The 22,216-nt window shown below is 39.7% G+C and overlaps 1 protein-coding gene across 4 annotated transcripts in view; it reads right to left on the bottom strand.

Annotated features, from left to right (window-relative positions):
* Positions 1-21,237, bottom strand: part of LOC104597598 (kinesin-like protein KIN-7K, chloroplastic) — a 68,548-nt gene extending 47,311 nt beyond the window's left edge. For 2 of the 4 annotated variants that reach the window (XM_010259228.3, XM_088891371.1), the window contains exons 1-5: positions 20,892-21,237; positions 20,427-20,730; positions 20,235-20,332; positions 17,037-17,126; positions 16,767-16,819 (exon numbers count right to left, since the gene is read on the bottom strand). In XM_010259228.3, the coding sequence (XP_010257530.1) occupies positions 16,767-16,819; positions 17,037-17,126; positions 20,235-20,332; positions 20,427-20,674 (489 nt within the window). In that variant the 5' untranslated portion in view covers positions 20,675-20,730; positions 20,892-21,237. Of the gene's footprint in view, positions 1-16,766; positions 16,820-17,036; positions 17,127-20,234; positions 20,333-20,426; positions 20,763-20,891 lie in introns of all 4 variants that reach the window. The other 2 variants (XM_010259229.3, XM_010259227.3) reach the window with 2 other exon arrangements.
* Positions 21,238-22,216: the final 979 nt, after the last annotated feature.

Raw genomic sequence — 22,216 nt, 5'->3', positions numbered from 1 at the left:
TAATATAAAAATTTACATTATTTCGGTCGACATTTCCTATATTTCGGAAATGTCGACCAAATCGGTCCAAATAACCAAAAAAAACAGTTTTTTCTATTTTGTCGACAGGATGTCAACTAATGTACATTAATAATATAATATACTAGTATATTATATTCATATAATATAGTATATTAATATAAATTATTCCATTAATAATTTCTATTTAATATTTCAAATAAAATATTTAGAAAAAAGAATTAACAAAAAATAAAAACAAAGAATAAATTAATTACTTTATAATATATAACATAAAATATTTTTCAAGTAATAAAATATTAACTAGTTAGTATTTTTAAAATATTTATTAAAATCAGAAAATGTTTATTAAATTTTATAATAAATCATATTCTAAATTTAATATAAAAAATCAGAATAAATTTATTAAATTTAGAATAAATCATAATTTATTATAAATTTAGTATTAAAAATCATAATAAATTCATTAAGTTTTATAAGAAATCAGAATTTATCATAATCTTAATACTACAAAAAGGAGAATCAGTTTATTAAAATTATAATAAAACATAATGTATTATAACTTTAATATTTAAAAAATCAGAATAAATGTATTTCTATTTACTAGCGTGAAATAAATATATTAGAATTTATAATAAATCAGAATTAAAAATAAGAAAAGAAAATATCGGATAACCTTGTAAAAACATCAAAACGCATAATAAATCAGTAAATCGTCATTTACTAATTTGTTATTGATCTTAGTTTCTTAGCTTTATATAATTGTTGGGAATAAGATAGTAGTCTAGAAATATGTATTAATGCTTCTTTTATCATTTTACAAAATATCATTGCATATTTCCACATATTTCATAATATTTCCACAATGTCTATAATTTTTACAATATTTCCCCTCGAAATTTCTGACATATGTCCTATATTTTGGTAAGCGACATTTCCATTGACATCGACATTTTAAACCTTGATAACAATAGGGGTGGAAATTTGGGTTCACGTAGGATTAGAGACCAAGAGATATCTCAATGTGACGTCTTCGACAACTTTGGTTCAATAATCCACAACAAGGAAGAGATTAAGGATGTAGCCTAAAGAATTAAAGTAGGATCAACAAAAGGAGGGATGCATCCGAATTCTTATATGACTGGAGGATACCACTTGTGCTAGAAGGAGAGTTTTATAAGATGACTATAAGGCCACTTGTGTGACCAGGGTCAAATCTTGGAAACATCCTCTCTGTATGTACAGGGGTAAGGTTGCATACATCCATCCCTCCCCAAACCCCACATTGGCAGGAGCCTCGTGCATTGGGCTATAAGGCCATCTGCGTTGCATGGATCAGAGTGTTGGGCAATCGAGAAACAATAGGTCCAAAAAATTGAGATGGATAACTGGTAAAACACGAAGGATATTGTTAGTGTCGACTATATAGGGGTAGTTTAGTCTTTCTATTTATGTTTAAGCTGGTGTGTAATATTAATGTTAAATGATGTGTCCCATACTTAAGTAGGGACATAATAGTCTTTTGTTTTATTTAATAGAAACCTATAAATATAACCTGGCCGACTAGAAAGAAAGATTTTTCTCTCTAGTTCAAACCAGTTTTCTTCTTCTCCTCGCTTCTCTTCTCTTCTTCTCTTCTTCTCTCTTATATCTCTTATAATCTTCCTCTAACTATTTCTACGAGAATTCTAGTGCAGGTCTGAACTTTATCATGGCATCAGAGCTACTGTGACAAAATCAGATCTGCCCAGAATTTTGTTCTATCGCCATTCAGCCTAGGGTTTTATAGTTTTCTTCATCATCTGTTGGAGATAGGGAAAAGGGCTGAAAAGGAGTGATCGCCCTTTCCCTTTGGAGGTTTTCATGCCTCCCGTCAGTGGTTTAGTGGGTGTTTGTAGGAAACCCTCTAATCGATGGTACGAAGGGGGCTGTTTCAGGTGATGCAGTGGACAGTCAAGTGTCAGGTTGGTTTTTGGTGATCAAATAGGTGGGTTATATGTGTGTTTCAGTGTGAATCGAGTGGTTGGTGAGTTGCTAGTGTTATGGTGTGTATTCAGGTAGTTGTGTGGTGCTGAAAATTGTGACTGTAGGTGATTTCAACAGTGTCCAGTGTGGTGAAAAGTGATTTAGAAGTTCGATACACGAGAAAAAGAAAAAAAGGAATTCAGATATGGGAGACAGTAGTGAACACAAATCTAGTGTTATGGTTCCCACCAACTACCTGAATGTTTAGATGACTTCTATCAAGTTGAATGGGGAGAATTATGTGCCTTGGGCAAAATCTGTAGAGGTCTTTCTTAGAGCTAAGAAGAAAGTGAAGCATGTAAGAGAAGAAAAACCTCCTGCTAACTCTCAGGAGTATAGTGATTGGGAACAAGAAGCACAAATTATGACCTGGTTATGGAATAGTATGGAACCCAAGATCAGTGTGAATTTTATGTTCCTAGATACAGCCAAAGAGATTTGGGACCATGCCAAGAAATTGTACTCAGGACAAGACAATACTACTAGAGTGTATCAGCTTTATCAGGAGTACTTTAATCTGCAACAGGGTAATCAGAGTCTTGAGGAGTACAATGCTAGCATGAGGAACCCTCGTAATGAGATGAATGTGTACCATCCCCTCACTTTTGATGTTAAGATTCAGCAACAACAGAGAGAACAACTAGATGTGACCAGATTTTTAGTAGGGTTGAAATCTGAATATGAACCCGTGAGAGCACAGATACTAGGAGGGTCAGCTCTTCCGTCTCTAGAAGAGGTGTTTGCCCGTCTTCGGAGGATTTTTGTTGGGCACACAGAGAATTCTAATATCTCTAACAAGTCTACCTTTGTAGTGACGAGAGGGGGAGGCCATGGTGTTAGAGGTGGAGCTTGGGGAGTTCAGCCCGGTCGTAGTGGTAGCAGTGGATCCATGTATAGTCGTGGTGGTGGACGTGTTGGGAGGTCGAGATTCAAGGGGGAGCTTGTGGTAGATGACGTAGTAATGATCCGAGGAGGTGTACACATTGTGGTATGGAAGGGCACACCATTAACTTTTGTTATGATTTGCATGGCCCACCTTCAACTTGGGCAAATCATGTAGTGGCCAGTGATGGTAGTTCAAGACAGGATATCCAACAAGCTGATCAGATGCCCTCTACATCTACAGATATCTCCGGGAAGATGATGAGTGTCCCACGTGATGAGTATGAGTGGTTTATCCAAGCCACCTCTCAACAGAATTCAGCTACACGCACATTCAGGTATGGCTTGTCTGGCATCCAAACCCACCTCCTAGATTATTGACTTTGGAGCTTCCAATCATATGATTGGGGCTCCAAGTGTTTTTTCGTCCCTTTCACAGTGCTCCCCATCACATTCTATTACCCTTGATAATGGTTCCACATCCTCCATTTGTGGTGTTGGTAATGTTGACATATACCCTTTATCCTTGTCCTCAGTTTTGTATGTTCTCAAATTCCCTTTTGATCTTATGTTTGTTAGTAAGCTAACCAAGTCTCTTAATTGCTCTATCACCTTTTACCCCTCTTCTTGTGTTTTTCAAGATCTCAAGATGGGAATGAAGATTGGTGGAGGGCATGAAATTGGTGGACTGTATTATCTTGATGGTGGTGGTGGTTCGTCAACAGCTCTTCAGACATCTCTTTCTCCTCTTCAGTGGCACTATAGACTTGGTCATCCATCGCTTAAAGCACTGAAGTCACTTATTCCGTCGTTGAGTCATCCTTCTGTTTTAGATTGTGAGTCGTGTCAGTTGGGGAACATTATCGTGTTCCCTTTAGTCCTAGGGTTGATAATCATATGTCGAGTCATTTTTCTTTAGTTCATTTAGATATTTGGGATCCAAATAAAATAGTGTCATACAATGGTTACAAATGCTTTGTTATTTTTGTTGATGATTATTCAAGGATGACGTGGCTTTACCTAATGAAAGAAATGAGTGAATTGTTTTCCATTTTCCAAAAAATCTATGCTGAAATTCATAACCAATTTGGTGTACACAATAAGATTCTTCATTCCGAAAATGGTCATGAATACTTTTATACACTGTTTCAAGAGTATATGGAACAACATGGCATTATCCATTAAACTTCATGTACCTATACACCTCAGCAAAATGGGGTGGCTAAGAGAAAGAACCGCCATCTTTTGGAAACTATTCGGTCCCTTTTGCATCATATGAATGTACCCAAATGTTTTTGGAGTGATGTTGTGCTTACATCTTGTTTCCTCATTAACCGAATGCCCACGCCCATCCTTAAAGGTCATTCTCCTTTCACTACTTTGTTTCCTACCTTGTCTCCTTTTCCCCTTACTCTTAGGGTTTTTGGGTGTGTATATTTTGTTCATAGTCTTGGACCTGGAGTGGACAAATTAGATGCACGATCCACCAAGTGTATCTTCCTGGGCTAATAAGAACACTTATCAGCCGAACATAACTCTAACATTCTAACACTCCCCCTCAAGCTAAGCATAGATATCAATCATGTTTAGCTTGCCAAGTATGTCCCTGAACTTCGTTGATGCCAGCCCTTTAGTTAATACATCTGCAATCTGCATCTCTGATGGAGTATAAGGCACACAGAGTTCTCCTGAAATAATTCTCTCTCTGACAAAGTGTCGATCAATTTCAATATGTTTTGTCCTGTCATGCTGCACAGGATTGTTGGCAATGTTGATAGCAGCTTTATTATCACAGTACAGCTTGAGAGGACTATCTGTCTTGATACCAAGCTCATTAAGGAGAGTCCTGATCCATAAGAGTTCAGCAACCCCGGGTGCCATAGCTCGGTATTCTGCTTCTGCACTTGATCTAGCCACAACATTCTGCTTCTTACTGCGCCATGTGACTAGCTTTCCTCCCAAGAATGTACAGTAACCTGAGGTTGATTTTCTGTCTCCAACAGACCTAGCCCAATCAGCATCAGTGTAGGCTTCAATTTCAAGTCTGCTGTTTTTTCTGAATAAAATTCCTTTCCCTGGGCAAGTCTTCAAGTATCTGAGGATTCTTTCCACTGCTCTCATATGAGGAGTCTTTGGTGAGTGCATGAATTGACTAGCAACATGTACTGCATAGGCAATGTCTGGCCGAGTAAGGGATAAGTATATCAGTTTTCCTACCAATTTTTGGTACCTTTCCTTATCACAGTATTCCTCACCCATTGATTCTTGTAATCCATGGCTTGGTTCTATTGGAGTGTCTGCTGGCCTGCACCCCATCATGCCTGTTTCCTCCAGGAGATCTAGCACATACTTTCTTTGACATATGTAGATTCCTTCTCTTGATCTAGCAACTTCAATTCCAAGAAAGTATCTCAGATTTCCCAGGTCTTTGATCTCAAATTCTGAAGCTAAGAACTCCTTCAGCCTCTTCATCTCTCTCACATCATTTCCAGTAATCACCATATCATCCACATACACAATTGAGTGCTGTAAGTTTGTCATCCTGTCTCCTTGTAAACAATGTATGATCTGCACTGCTCTGAGTGTACCCTACTTTCTTCATGGCCAAACAAAGTCTCTCAAACCATGCCCGGGGAGATTGCTTCAAACCATATAATGCTTTCCTTAGTTTACATACCTTTTTTCCAACATCATATCCAGGTGGGGGTTCCATGAACACCTCTTCATGAAGATCACCATTTAGGAAGGCATTCTTCACATCCAGCTGATGAAGTTCCCAAGAGAATTTTGCTGCTAGTGACAGTAGAACCCTGATTGTGTTGAGCTTTGCTACTGGGGCAAAGGTTTCCTTGTAGTCAATTCCTTCCTTTTGTGTAAACCCCTTTGCCACGAGTTTGGCCTTGTACCTCTCAACTGACCCATCTTCCCTGTGCTTTACTGTGAATACCCACTTGCACCCAACAGTGCCTTTCCCTTCTGGCAGGTCCACCAATTCCCATGTCCTTGCTTTCATTAGGGCTTTCATCTCCTCATTCATGGCTTCTTTCCACCTTGGATCAGATGCCGCCTCTGAATACCTGGAAGGGACACATACAGAGGAAAGAGCAGACACAAAGGAATGATAGGCAGGGGATAAGTGTGAGTAAAAAACATAATCGGCTATGGGATGCCGAGTGGTACAAGAACAAACAGGCTTACGGAGAGCAATAGGAAGATCCAAATCTGAATTGAGTGAATCAGAATTACCTTGGATTGCAGAGACAGATTGATCTGAGTTCAACTGGTTGCAATCATGAGGTTGAGGGGCCTTCTTCCTTCTACTGTATGTAAGTATCTCTTTCTCTTGTTTACTGGAACCTTCAGAAGTATCAGCCGAATCTGGAGAAGCAACTGGCACAGTGGAAGTCTCACTAGGTTGACCCGGAATGTTGTAGCTAGTAGTAGTGGAAGGTGCTGAAATGGGAACAAAAAAGAAGGGAGAATGAGAATCCTCTTCCAACCCACTACTCTCCCCCTGAAGAGGATTCTGAGAAGACCCGAAATAGGATTGAGACTCAAAAAAGGCTACATCCCTGGTGACATATTTTTTCTTGGAGACAGGATCATAACACTTATACCCCTTCTGCGTAGGAGAGTACCCCAAAAATATTCCCTTTGTAGCCTTAGGATCCAGCTTGGTCTTCTTTGGATCTTTCACATGTATGAAGCATGTACAACCAAAAACCCGCGGGGGAAGAGGAAATTCTGGAAGAGTGGGACACAAAACAGAGAAAGGGGTCTTCATACCCAGTACCCTAGATGGCATCCGATTTATCAGGTATGATGCAGTGAGAACAGCTTGAGACCAATATTGCTTGGGCACATTGTGCTGGAAAAGAAGGGCTCGAGCTGTCTCCAATAGATGTTTGTTCTTGCGCTCAGCGACCCCATTTTGCGGAGGAGTGTAAGCACACGATGATTGATGTAACATGCCTGCATCTTCCATGAATGAGTTCAGGGATCTTTCAAAGTATTCAGCTGCACTGTCTGAACGGAATTGCTTGATCTTTTTATCAAATTGTGTTTCAATCATCTTGCAAAACATCATAGTTATCCGGGGAACTTCTTCACGTCCTTTCAACAGATAAATCCAAGTGCACCGAGAATAATGGTCAATAAAACTGATGAAGTAACGGAAACCATCAATGGAAACAATGGGTGAAGGACCCCAAACATCAGAATGAACCAAGTCAAAAGGGGCTTGAATTTCATTACTAGAAATTGGATACATTGATCTACATTGTTTTGACATTTGACACACATCACAAATTAAACTTTGACTCGAAATGCCCTTACATAATTCGGGAAACAACATTGCTAAGGAAGAAAATGACAAATGACCTAACCTAGCATGCCACAAGTGCAGCCTAGCTATTGACTCCACACTCTCCGGACTAGTAGTAGAAGCTTGCATGGCTGAGCTGACATCTTCATCAAAGTAGTAGAGGCCCCCATACTCATGACCACTCCCAATCGTTTTCCTCATCAATCTGTCCTGGAAGACACAATGAGAATGAAAGAAAGTTATACTGCAGTTCAAGTTTTTTGTAAGCTTTGAAACAGACAACAGATTTGAGGTAAGACTAGGAACATGTAGGACTGATTTAAGAGAGAGATCCTTGCTTAGGTCAACCACCCCCTTTCCAGAGATGGTGGAGAGGGACCCATCAGCTACTCTCATCTTATCCTGGCCAGACAACAAATGATATGTGGAGAATAAGGAGGACATATGTGTCATATGGTCAGTGGCTCCGGAATCAATCACCCAAGAGGTAGAATTAATGGAACTAGATGCACTAAATGCAGAGGCTGTACCTGATTTGGCAAGAGAGGTGGAAGCTAAAGAATTGTTCTTCAGACGGGCTAATGCCCGACTGAGAACCTCTACCTCACTAGCTGTGAAGCCCAAAGTACTTGGTCCAGAGGAGTCAGCAGCCTGCTTTGCGGTGGAAGATGACACTGTCTGAATACTCTGTGAGTTGTCACTACTGTTGTTGGTGGCAAGATTCCCACTTGCTGTGTGGCCCTTCTGTTGCCTTTTGTCCTTTCTCAGAGCAGCTGGCTTCAGATGAGGGTACAGGACCCAACATTTCTCCTTTGTGTGTTTCTCCCCACCACAATGTGTACACTTGAGGGACTTCTTGTCTGAAAATCTATTCCCCTTAGTGGAGACTAAGGCTGAATGCTCTCCAGGTTGTTCTGTTGACTGTGTCTGGGAGTCAACTTGCATCTCCTTTCTCCTTACTTCTTCATTCCTCACCAGGTAGTAGACATGGTGAAGCTCAAGTAATTCATCTCTCCCTAGAATCTGTGACCTTATACCTTCATATACAAGGTCAAGACCCGCCAGAAACTTGAAGGCTCTGCCCTCCTCAATCTGCTTATCATGCCTCTCCTTATCATTAGCATTTTCCCAATCCAAAATCAAATGGTGGTCAAGCTCTTCCCAGAGGCCTTCCAATGTTGCAAAGTAGGTTGCCACGGACATGTCTCCTTGCCTTAGGGCTGCAATGTCTTGGTTCAGCCTGTAAATTCTAGCATTGTTCTTTTTCTGGCCATATGTCTTAGATACTTTCTCCCAAATTTTAGCAGCTGTGGGGAAGTGATGAACAGTTCTGGCCACCCTAGGAGTCATAGAGGCCAGCAACCAAGACATGACTGTGGCATTTTCCTTACGCCACACGGTGTATTCAGGACTGCCAATTTCTGGTTGTTTCTTGTCTCCATCCAAATAGCCTGTGAGGTCACGAGAGGTAATGAACAGCATTGCTGAGACAGACCACTCTCTGAAGTTATACTCATCTAGCAGCACACTTGTAATCTGCAAGCTGTGCAGATTAGGGTTTTCCAGGTTTGAGGACCTTGTAACAGGTCTGTTATCTCTAGAGGAAACTTCACCGGATAGTGAGGACATCTTGACTTCAGTCCAGGAGTTGTTCACAGTGCTGTAGTTGATTCTGTTTAGGAATGGCCGAAGTGGTTACAGTGTTCACCGTGCTGGTAGAGAAGAGAAGAGAAGAGAACCACTAAAATGAAGAGAATGTCGAACTGTACTAGCCAGTCGACCAGTCTTTTATTTATAGATGAATGTAGTACAAGGTACAAGAAATTACTGAGATGCCCCTGATTAGTGATAGGACACCCAGATGACTTAAATCATTAAACAAGATTAGGCCCATTAACACAGGCTCAGTTACAAGAAAAGTTAAACATAAGAATGGGCTAATAAGAACTCTTATCATCCGAACATCACTCTAACATTCTAACGCTCCCCCTCAAGCTAAGCATGGATATCAATCATGTTTAGCTTGCCAAGTATGTCCCTGAACTTTGTTGTTGCTAGCCCTTTTGTTAATACATTTGCGATCTGCATCTCTGAGGGAGTATAAGGCACACAGAGTTCTCCTGAAATAATTCTCTCTTTGACAAAGTGTCGATCAATTTCAATATGTTTTGTCCTGTCATGTTGCACGGGATTGTTGGCAATGTTGATAGCAGCTTTATTATCACAATACAGCTTGAGGGGACCCTCAGTCTTGATACCAAGCTCATTAAGGAGGGTTCTGAGCCATAAGAGTTCAGCAACCCCGTGTGCCATAGCTCGGTATTCTGCTTCTGCACTTGATCTAGCCACAACATTCTGCTTCTTACTGCGCCATGTGACTAGGTTTCCTCCCAAGAATGTACAGTCACCTGAGGTTGATTTTTTGTCTCCAACAGACCCAGCCCAATCGGCATCAGTGTAGGCTTCAATTTCAAGTCTGTTGTTTTTCCTGAAAAGAATTCCTTTCCCTAGGCAAGTCTTCAAGTATCTAAGAATTCTTTCCACTGCTCTCATATGAGGGGTCTTTGGTGAGTGCATGAATTGACTGACAACATGCAGTGCATAGGCAATGTCTAGCCGAGTAAGGGATAAGTATATCAGTTTTCCTACCAATTTTGGTACCTTTCCTTATCACAGCATTCCTCACCCATTGATTCTTGTAATCCATGGTTTGGTTCTATTGGAGTGCCTACTGGCCTGCACCCCATCATGCATGTTTCCTCTAGGAGAACTATCACATATTTTCTTTGACATATGTAGATTCCTTCTCTTGATCTAGCAACTTCAATCCCAAGAAAGTATCTCAGATTTCCCAGGTCCTTGATCTCAAATTCTGAAGCTAAGAACTCTTTCAGCCTCTTCATCTCTTTCACATCATTTCCAGTAATCACCATATCATCCACATACACAATGAGTGTTGTAAATTTGTCATCCTGTCTCCTTGTAAACAATGTATGATCTGCACTGCTCTGAGTGTACCCCACTTTCTTCATGGCCAAACAAAGTCTCTCAAACCATGCCCGGGGAGATCGCTTCAAACCATATAATGCTTTCCTTAGTTTACATACATTCTTTCCAACATCATATCCAGGTGGGGGTTCCATGAATACCTCTTCATGAAGATCACCATTTAGGAAGGCATTCTTCACATCCAGCTGATGAAGTTCCCAAGAGAATTTTGCTGCTAGTGACAGTAGAACCCTGATTGTGTTGAGCTTTGCTACTAGGGCAAAGGTTTCCTTGTAGTCAATTCCTTCCTTTTGTGGAAATCCCTTTGCCACAAGTCTGGCCTTGTACCTCTCAATTGACCCATCTTCCCTGTGCTTTACTGTGAATACCCACTTGCACCCAACAGTGCCTTTCCCCTTTGGCAGATCCACCAATTCCCACGTTCCTGCTTTCATTAGGGCTTTCATCTCCTCATTCATGGCTTCTTTCCACCTTGGATCAGATGCCACCTCTGAATACCTGGAAGGGACACATACAGAGGAAAGAGCAGACACAAAGGAATGATAGGCAGGGGATAAATGTGAGTAAGAAACATAATCAGCTGTGGGATGCCGAGTGGTACAAGAACGAACAGGCTTACGGAGAACAATAGGAAGATCCAAATCTGAATTGAGTGAGTCAGAATTACCTTGGATTGCAGAGACAGATTGATCTGAGTTCAACTGGTTGCAATCATGAAGTTGAGGGCCCTTCTTCCTTCTACTGTATGTAAGTATCTCTTTCTCTTGTTTACTGGAACCTTCAGAAGCATCAGCCGAATCTGGAGAAGTAACTGGCATAGTGGGAGTCTCACTAGGTTGACCGGGAATGTTACAACTAGGAGTAGTGGAAGGTGATGAAAGGGGAACAAAAAAGAAGGGAGACCGAGAATCCTCTTCCAACCCACTATTCTCCCCTTGAAGAGGATTCTGAGAAGACTGGAAATAGGGTTGAGACTCAAAAAAGACTACATCTCTGGTGACATTTTTTCTTGGAGACAGGATCATAACACTTATACCCCTTTTGTGTAGGAGAATACCCCAAAAATATTCCCTTTGTAGCCTTAGGATCCAACTTGGTTTTCTTTGGATCCTTCACGTGTATGAAACATGTATAGCCAAAAACCCGTGGGGAAAGAGGAAATTCTGGAAGAGTGGGACACAAAACAGAGAAAGGAGTCTTCATACCCAGTACCTTAGATGGCATCCGATTTATCAGGTATGATGCAGTGAGAACAGCTTGAGACCAATATTGCTTGGGCACATTGTGCTGGAAAAGAAGGGCTCGAGCTGTCTCCAATAGGTGCCTGTTCTTGCGCTCAGCAACCCCATTTTTCTGAGGGGTGTAAGCACATGATGATTGATGTAACATGCCTGCATCTTCCATGAATGAGTTCAGGGATCTTTCAAAGTATTCAGCTGCATTGTCTGAATGGAATTGCTTGATCTTTTTATCAAATTGTGTTTCAACCATCTTGCAAAACATCATAGTTATCCGGGGAACTTCATCACGTCCTTTCAACAGATAAATCCAAGTGCACCGAGAATAATGGTCAATAAAACTGATAAAGTAACGGAAGCCATCAATGAAAACAATGGGTGAAAGACCCCAAACATCAGAGTGAACCAAATCAAAATGAGCTTGAATTTCATTACTAGAAATTGGATACATTGATCTACATTGTTTTGACATTTGACACACATCACAAATTAAACTCTGACTCGGAATGCCCTTACATAGTTCGGGAAACAACATTGCTAAAGAAGAAAAAGACAAATGACCTAGCCTAGCATGCCACAAGTGCAGCCTAGCTATTGACTCCACACTTTTCGGACTAGTAGTAGCAAAAGCTTGCAAGGCTGAGCTGACATCCTCATCAAAATAGTAAAGGCCCCCATACTCATGACCACTCCCAATCGTTCTCCTCGTCAATTTGTCCTGGAAGACACAATGAGAAGGAAAGAAAGTTATACTGCAGTTCAAATTTTTTGTAAGCTTTGAAACAAACAACAGATTTGAGGTAAGACTAGGAACATGTAGGACTGATTTAAGAGAGAGATCCTTGCTTAGGTCAACCACCCCCTTTCCAGAGATGGTGGAGAGGGACCCATCAGCTACTCTCATCTTATCCTGGCTTGAAAAAATGATATGTAGAGAATAAGGAGGACATATGTGTCATATGGTTAGTGGCTCCGGAATCAATCACCCAAGAGGTAGAATTAATGGAACTAGTTGCACTAAATGCAGAGGTTGTACCTAATTTGGCAAGAGAGGTGGAAGCTAGAGAATCGTTCTTCAGACGGGCTAATGCCCGACTGAGAACCTCTACCTCACTAGCTGTGAAGCCCGAAGTACTTGGTCCAGAGGAGTCGACAGCCTGCCTTGCGGTGGAAGAGGACACTGTCTGAGTACTCTGTGAGTTGTCATTACTATTGTTGGTGGCAAGATTCCCACTTGCTGTGTGGCCCTTCTGTTGCCTTTTGTCCTTTCTCAGAGCAGCTGGCTTCAGATGAGGGTACAGGACCCAACATTTCTCCTTTGTGTGTTTCTCCCCACCACAATGTGTACACTTGAGGGACTTCTTGTCTGAAAATCTATTCCCCTTAGTGGAGACTAAGGCTGAATGCTCTCCAGGTTGTTCTGTTGACTGTGTCTGGGAGTCAACTTGCATCTCCTTTCTCCTTACTTCTTCATTCCTCACCAGGTAGTAGACATGGTGAAGCTCAAGTAATTCATCTCTCCCTAGAATCTGTGACCTTATACCTTCATATACAAGGTCAAGACCCGCCAGAAACTTGAAGGCTCTGCCCTCCTCAATCTGCTTATCATGCCTCTCCTTATCATTAGCATTTTCCCAATCCAAAATCAAATGGTGGTCAAGCTCTTCCCAGAGGCCTTCCAATGTTGCAAAGTAGGTTGCCACGGACATGTCTCCTTGCCTTAGGGCTGCAATGTCTTGGTTCAGCCTGTAAATTCTAGCATTGTTCTTTTTCTGGCCATATGTCTTAGATACTTTCTCCCAAATTTTAGCAGCTGTGGGGAAGTGATGAACAGTTCTGGCCACCCAAGGAGTCATGGAGGCCAGCAACCAAGACATGACTGTGGCATTTTCCTTGTGCCACATGGTGTATTCAGGACTGCCAATTTCTGGTTGTTTCTTATCTCCATCCAAATAGCCTGTGAGATCACGAGAGGTAATGAACAGCATTGCTGAGACGGACCACTCTCTGAAGTTCCAGCTGCACACTTGTAATCTGCAAGCTGTACAAATTAGGGTTTTCCAGGTTTGAGGACCTTGTGACAGATCTGTTATCTCTAGAGGAAACTTCATCGGATAGTGAGGACATCCTGACTTCAGTCCAAGAGTTGTTCACAGTGCTGTAGGTGGTTCTGTTTAGGACTGCCCGAAGTGGTCACAGTGTTCACAGTGCTGGTAGAAGTGTTCACAGTTCGAGTAGTAGCAAGTAAAGGTTTATAACTGAACCAGTTCACAGTGCTGGTAAAAGTTCAAGGCTGCAACTGTGCAATGCAGAAGTAGGGCTGGTAACCGACCTGAAAAAAAATCTATAACTGAAGTTGCTACAATTCTGTAAGAGTCTTGCTGATGCACCGAAGTTGCAACTGTAGAGGAAGCTCTCCCCCTTTCGGCTAGTGCTAGGACTGCTGGAATCAGTCCTCAACTAGGTCTGTCCTATACAAACCTCTCTTAGTAGCCCAATAGCTACTACTTGCTGAAAAAAAAAACTAGGACATCTACTTCTGGGTCTTACTTCCCTTGAGTCCTACAACCAAGAGAAACCCTAGGTTCGAACTTGCTTTACTCTCTTTCACTCCTAGGTCTTTACTGCAACAACCCAAAAAAGAAAGAGAAAAGATGAAAAGACAGCAAGAGAAGAGAGTGCGCCTGCTGAAACTAGGAAGGAGCTAATGCTCTGATACCATGTAATCTGAGGAGCTATACTCGAAGTAGCAGAGAAGAGAAGAGAACCACTGAAATGAAGAGAATGTCGAACTGTACTAGCCAGTCGACCAGTCTTTTATTTATAGATGAATGTAGTACAAGGTACAAGAAATTACTGGGATGCCCCTGATTAGTGATGGGACATCCAGATGACTTAAATCATTAAACAGGATTAGGCCCATTAACACAGGCCCAGTTATAAGATAAGTTAAACATAAGAATGGGCTAATAAGAACTCTTATCAGCCGAACATCACTCTAACATTCTAACACTTTCTGTTGGTATTTAAAATGCATGAAGGAATATGTGGGATATTGGAAAAGTTAATGAGAGATTTCTTATGGGAACCAGGAGAGGAGAAAAAGGATCATAGAGTCAGGTGGGATATAGTTACCAAAACCAAAAGTTATGGTGGTTTTGCTTTAGGTAACTTGCAAAAAAAGAATGAAGCTCTATTGGGGAAATGGCTTTGGAGATTGACATTGGAGAGGGACAAATTATGGGCTCAAGTTGTCTTAAGTATTCATGGGCAAGAGGCGGACAGCTGGGACTCGAAAGTTTCAGCTAGGGCTACGAGAGCTTCTCCTTGGAAATCCATCCATGCCATACTTCCTTCTTTCCTTCCCCTAATCAGGTATGATCTGTGCTCTGGTAACCTCATGAAATTTTGGGATCATGTTTGGGTGGGAAGCACCCCATTGAAAGAGCTTTTCCCTTCATTGTATTTTTTATCACAATTTAAAAATGAGCCAGTTTCCACTTTTTTTACCACGTCTAATTCAACTATTGACTGGAATTTGGGTTTTAGAGGGCCCTTAGAGACTCTGAACTGAACCTCATTTCTGACCTGCTAAAAATCCTAGATGATGTGGTGATTGACCCCCTTAGGAGGGATAGTAGGATTTAGGTCCCTTCTCCTTCAGGTGTTTTCTCATGTTCTTCTTTCTTCAAAGAACTGGCTCATTCCCCACCTGTTTTTGGACTCCCTTTTCTAATTTTGGAAGTCTGGGGTAGCCCAATTCCTCCCAGAATTAATGCCTTTTGTTGGGAAGCTTTCCTTGAAAAGTGTGACACTTGCGACCTACTCCAAAGAAAAAGCCTAATTGGTGTTTATCCCCACACTGGCGCATCCTTTGTAAGAAGAATGGAGAGACTTGTTATCACTTAGTGGTTTCTTGCCCATTTGTTTCAGAGATCAAGTGTTGGTTTTTCTATCTTTTTGGTTGCAGGTGGACCCCCCCCCCTCAAATGTACAAAGCCTATTCCATTCTACTACTGTTAGGGGAATGAAGAAGAAAGGGAAAATTCTGTGGAGGTGTGTAAGAGCAGTTGTATGTTGGACAGTTTGAGAGGAAAGGAACCAACAGACCTTTCATGGGAAAGAAAGAAATAAGGGTGTAATCATTGAACTAATTTCTATAAGGGTTGGTTCATTGGGTTAAGACTTTGCAAATTTTTGAAATTTATTCAAAAGGAGATATCATCAGGAAGTGGAGAGAAGTAGCTTGGTCAGCTCCAAGGAAGAATTCATCTAACCCAATTTGGTCCCCTCCAACTTCAGGATTCACTAAACTAAACTTTGATGGTAGTAGTGGAGGAAATCCAGGCCTGACAGGTATAGGGGGAGCTTTCAAAGATGATGAAGGTCGGATTATTGCTCTGTACTCTGGTTCTATTGGATGGGGGGACTCTCTTAGAGCTGAAACATTGGCTGTTTTGGAAGGGTTAAAAAGAGCTCAAGAATTAAATATCAGAAAATTGATAGTGGAAGGTGATTCTAAGTTGGCTATAAACTGGCAAATGAAGGATGATTCTAGTTTGTGGAAGTTTCTAAATGAGAAGAAGAAAGTTAGACATCTCACACAAAAATATGGAAGTCAAGTTTCAATGGACTAAGAGGTTCGCCAATTCCTTGGCAGATTCATTGGCCAAACAAGGGGTGGGAAGAGTTAATTTTTTCTGGGCAATATTGTAATCTGAACTGTATTCTTGGGAGGGTTATGAGTTTTTACCCCTCCTTTTGTATCTTTTTTTATTAATATCTATTAAAAAAAGTCTTTGTTATCTAAAAAAGAAAAATCTATTACAAGTTGAAGGGGCTAAAAGAGTTAGGGGCAGGACAATAAGGAAATTGGCGGAAGTAGTGAGAAATCAATTAAAGGCCCAAAATTTAACAATGGATATGGTATTGAACAGGATGGAATGGTGGAATAGCATTCATGAAGCCAACCCATATAGTTGGGACAAAGCTTAGATGATGATGATGATAACTTGTGGGCAGCATTGGAGGGTGGGGGCAGTTTAAGCTGGTTCTGAATGTCATTTGGCGAAAGACATGCATATGTGTTTGTACATCAGTAACACATTCCTAGAATGCTCTCTCCACAATTATTACAATGAACTGCATTTTTTCTGACCAACTACATATTGATATGTCTACTTTTTTTTTTCAATTTCTATGGTGCATTAATGAATGACCGGCTCTAAGAGAAAGAGCGAGGGGGGCAGAAGGAACAGATTTTATCTCACAAGCATTGTATGAGTCTTGCCACTGCTAGTCACACCATAAGCAAAAATTGTGCCTGTTATATAGAAAACATTACCAAGTATATATTAGGAAAGCATTAATAAAGTCTGTACAAAATTGAAAATAAAGAGCATATCAACATGGTGCAAGAAAATGGTTTTAACAAATAAATGGTAGAAAATCCCATCTATTGACTTTTGAGACAAAACTATGACCAAATTCATGAAAAGTTGAAAAAAAAAGGTCAACATTTAGGAGATCAGCATATTTACCATTGATGCCCTCCATAGCACCATTAACAACATGTTGTGCAGCTACATCATAAACATGCCTACTTGTTGTTGTAGGGCCAAATACTCGATCTAGATGCATGAAGGAAAATAAACAATTTAGTTACCAAGTATAAATATTAATAATTAGATTTAGAAAAATTGAACTTAAGTATGACAGAATATTAGCTCATTTACTAAAAATGGCATCGTTACTGTTAAATCATTTTATAATGCTCTTACAAGAAATCAAGTGGAGAAATCGGAGATTAAAGGAGTGTGGTGAAACCCTATTCCACCTAGGGGTAGAGTTTTTACATGGCTCATGATGGCTTTGGACAGCATTCTAACTATGGATCATATTCTAACTAGGGAAGTGCAATTGTCAGGGAGGTGTTACTTATGCAAAGTGGCTGAAGAGAATGTCTTCCACTTATGTTTTAGGTGTTGCATTTTGACATACATTTAGGGATACTTCTTTGGTCTTTTCATATCTGACTTCATGGACCCTAGAAGTCTAGGAGATATTTTTGCCCGATGGCCAACAATGTGAGAAAATCTCAAGGCAGAAATTGCGTGGAGCTATGTTCCTTTTGTCATTTTCTGGGAGGTTTGGAAAGAAAGGAACGAAAGAATTTTTGAAGGAAAAGAGAAAAGAAGAGATCAATTAGTTCTGTTTTGTAGTAAGAGAAGCATGGAGTGGATTTCTATCTTGCCAGAATTCGAAGGAGTTTCCAAAGATCTTAGGAATGGCTTTTGGTCTCTATTGGAGTTAGAGTCAAGAAATTAAGTTTTATTTTTGCCCTGTTACTTTATTGAAATGTATTGTTGTTTTCTATGTTTCTAGATCTCACGTATTAAGGTTCGTGCTTTCCTTTTTGTTCTTCTAATGATATCTCATCACTGCTTTGGATGAATCCCTCTTCTTGTTTAATAAAATTTTCTTTTTATTTACTAAAAAAAAGGAGGAGATATCAAAGAACACATTAGAAACGACACAAACTTGAAAAAAATATGTCCATAATTATTTGTATAGATATAAAGTATAAAAGGAAAAATAGTAACTACAGCATTAGTAACAAAGCCTACAAAGGAAATTGGAAAAACAAAAGATGATCCATTAGGATAGCACAATACATCAATTTGGCATAAGTTTCTATCTTCATTTAAGGTTGATGATGATTTGACAATAATACTGCTAACTCACATACATGCAAACACACATGTTGGGTATCCCCTCCTCAAATGGGTGGGGCCCACTATAGTTAGTTGGACAAAAAAATTAACAACAACAATAATAAGAGAAAAGGGAAGTCCAACAATCTTATTGATTTCCCAGTCATTTCATGCCTTAGTGGATAGTAAGGCCAATCTCCACTTTCACTTGTCTTACACTAGATGCCTTTTTACATATTGGAGAAAGGGGGGATGTAGGATGAAAAGGAGAAGTCCTAGGATTAATGTGATTGGTAGAGAAGGGGAAAAACAAATTTAGATCTGAATAGAGAAGAAATATTGCACCTTTAAAAGCGAAAAAAAAAATAGAGGAGAGAAAAAGAAGATTGCATTCTTACAATCTTACCCATAGGCAAATGAACTTTCTTCAACCACTATTTATCAAAAAAAAAAAAAAATCTTCAACCATAAAATTCTGATTACAATGGTTCTGTTTATAGGCCAAAGATAATGCTTGAATATTCCTCTACAGATTCTAATTTAGACTCAAAAACTGATCGAAAATAAATTCTAATCACTTCAAACTAAGTCAAACCTTAGCTAACCCATGAGAACACTCAAATAAAGGTTAACTACTAAAATCACTCTAATAACAGTACAACATTTTATTAACCCCATTACAACTAAGCAAATCTAGAACAACTTCAAGACAGATCAGAAGAAATAGAAAAACCCAAATTCCATTACAGACTAATAACTTATCATTAAATGGCCATGACTTCCTTAAAACACATCAATTTAAAATAACTGGGTCTTGTTAGACAGATAACTCAGTTACCTATCTAATGGCATCAAAATCATGTAAAAGGAGCAACTATTGACTTCTAGAAAATAGTCTAGAAAAAGAGGCTGAAAGAAAAATGACGTTATTCCATCTTCAACTTTTCAAAATTCTACTCTCTAATAAGACTCTATAAACAAATTTGATCATTTAAAATAACTAGCCTTGACCCTACGACACCTAAAACTAAAAGGCAACTTATCAAAAGACTCAAATTGATTAAAATTAGAAACATTAAAATATTCACAAATTTGCAACTGGATGAGGACTGAGGAGAATACTGGTTTTTTTATCATTGGATTCTTTCCCTACTTCCATGCCTGCTTAAATGGTTTTTTTATCATTGGATTCTTTCCCTACTTCCATGCCTGCTTAAATGGGTCTCTTGAGATCCTATTCACTTCTAGGTTTTTCCTCTTTTGGCTGGAGAAGAAAGTGGTAAGAATTTTTCCTCTTAGGTGAAAATGAGATTAATGGATTTTTCATTAAAGAACATTACTCCAGTCCTTTGGAAGCTTTTTCTACCTATTTCTTGGATACATGTTCAGGCTCTTCTACATCAAGGGTTTCTGCCTTTCTGGTGGTAGATTTGGCTCTTTATCACAGTTTGAACTTTGAGGGGGATTGTGGCCATGATGGCAAACCTTTCCTCTATTTGTTGATTGGAATATACCTTGTTTGGTGGTTATCTTGTGCATCCAAGAAAGTCAATTTTTTTGGGGTGTTGAAATCCTCTAATTCTAACTAGAGAGTTACAACTCTGGAATTCCTCCACACTGGAATTTTTCCACACACACATAAACAGCGTTTTGTCTCTTAAATTTTCTTGTTTTTAATCACAAGGAGAGAGAGAGAGAGAGAAAGAGAGAGAGAGAGAATTCTGTACATTACAAATGGGCTTAGATGTTCCATCAAGATGTATCAGAATTTCGCTACCATCTGACATTCAGAAATTCAATTTTTAATTTTATTGCCACCACTTCCTTTCTTCTTTTTCCTGCTTCTACTTTTTATATTTTGTTTGTATCTCAACTCCGAAAAGGTATTGTTGACTACTGAAGCTTTCATTTTCAGTAGGGAAACAAAATTAAAGCGTAAAAAAGTTCATAGTCTGTATCACCCTCTGTTCAAAATTACCAATTAACGCCAATGGATTAAAACATTTAGTTTCGGGTACAACGTACCATACGCATACGCTATCGAAGGATTGTGTTCATTCCGCACGATAGTTTCTCCATCAGCATACCATGCAACCTCCTCTCCTTGCCGAATTTCCTTCGGACTGCACCAACCATAAAGCAGAACGGAATTCAACCACAACCAGTCACATTTTTTATTGAAAAAATGGGATGCATGAGCGCAAAATTGAAAATAACCTGAGAGGACGAAACCGGACTGTAACCGTGACATTCTCTTTGGGTCTCTCGACCTCAAGAGGTACACTATCCGAATAGAAATATTGTTGTTTACTTCGAGCCGATGAAGAAGCAGGAGAACTCTGACCTTCCAGCGAGGTGTCTAGAAACTGTTTCGAAGAGGAAGTAGTCGAGGATGAAGGAGAATTAAGAAATTTGTTAACACTCGAGATTGATTTCTTCGACTTAGAGCCTTGTTTTGATGCCATTACAGATTCAACTCAGTTTTTTCAGTCAAAAATAATGGACACAAACTCTGTTCCACCTAATCAGAGTAGAATCATATCAGTAACCGACCTTCAGAGAAAAAAAAAAGAAAATCAAAACATTGTCAGAACAATTTACAGGTCCAGACGCCATTAAAGTTCAAACCAAGCAGAAACGAGAAGAAAGATAATCAATCAAAAAACGACGTCCGCCGATTACCTGAAATGAGCAGATGAAGCTATCGAAGAAACCGACATTTTTACAGAAAATCAATCATTATAAAGGGATCCCTCTTCGTTCTCAGAGATCTAAACTAAGGATAGCGAAGAACATCATAAGTCGGTCAGAAACCGCAAGCTTTTTTGGCTTGCTTTGGAAGCAATGGCCCTTCGTGAAAAGCAAACCGCATTTTCAATCCACTTGAGAGTTGAGTCTTGAGAGAGAGAGAGAGAGAGAGAGAGATTAAAAAGGTCTCAACTAAACTCAACAGCCCAGCAGTCTGAGAAGTCTGAGACGCTCGTTCTCGTTAGTTGGTTTCTTTTTTCTTTTCCTAATTCTTTTTTGTGAGCGGGCGTAACAGTAGCAGTAGACTAGTAGTACCAGACACGGTCACATGAGTCGCGTGCAGCTAAGCCAGCCGAAGAGGAAGACTGGTTCGGTCTTTAGGCGGACCAATGAGAGAACGACATGTGGCGCACAAAACGAATCATGATTCGCTTCGTTTTCTGAGGGCTGTTGTCTGTCTTCTTCCTGCTGCGGAAGCCGTCGTACTGCCCTATGAGAAATAATTCCTTTTATAAGCGGGTTCGCCGCTAGTATCCTTAGATCCTATCCTCTTTGGGCATGAAAGTGGATCCAAACCCAATCCGCATCTACCGCACGTGATACGGACGCCGGATCGGATCCCGTCCAGATTACGTTGTGGACCCATACCTAGTTTGTATATGCATTTATATCGCTGGCGCTGGATCAAGAAAATTCATGGTTTATAACTTGTTTGAAACTTTAAACCCTATGACTAATGAAAACAACATTCAAATTAACCTTTATTAATTTAAACAATATAGATCATACGTATGAATTGAATCGAATTATATCTGACCCGATAAGATGAATCCAAATCCATATTTGACCCAATTGAGACAAACAAGTATCATTTGTATGAATTAATGCATATTTGTATTTGTACTTTTTCCAAATAGAACTTTATTTTCTAAGAGCGTTTATATTATCAGGACCATCGCATTTGTCATTCCTTATTTTAAGGATTTATCTCTGTTTTATTTTTTTTTAGCATTTTAACCGCAAAAAGGAGATAAAAGTGGAGTGGATGTTTTAAGTCTCAACATTTGTGCTTTTACTTAGCATCGAAAAGCGAAAACATAGAAGTGTTTTGGCACATATGACAATGCATAATTGTTTATTGTGATTTGTGACTATAAATATATATAGGGAAAAGAACGAACAAGCCCATTACAGAAATGTCAAATATCCCCACTCTATACATTAATGCTTGCCCCTGAATTAATATCAATTCTAAGTTG

This window comes from Nelumbo nucifera, chromosome 7 (genome assembly GCF_055504915.1).
Source record: "Nelumbo nucifera cultivar China Antique chromosome 7, China Antique-T2T, whole genome shotgun sequence".
NCBI lineage: Eukaryota > Viridiplantae > Streptophyta > Magnoliopsida > Proteales > Nelumbonaceae > Nelumbo > Nelumbo nucifera.
Note: the sequence above shows the minus strand (reverse complement) of the source record. Positions and strands in the feature narration are given on the sequence as shown.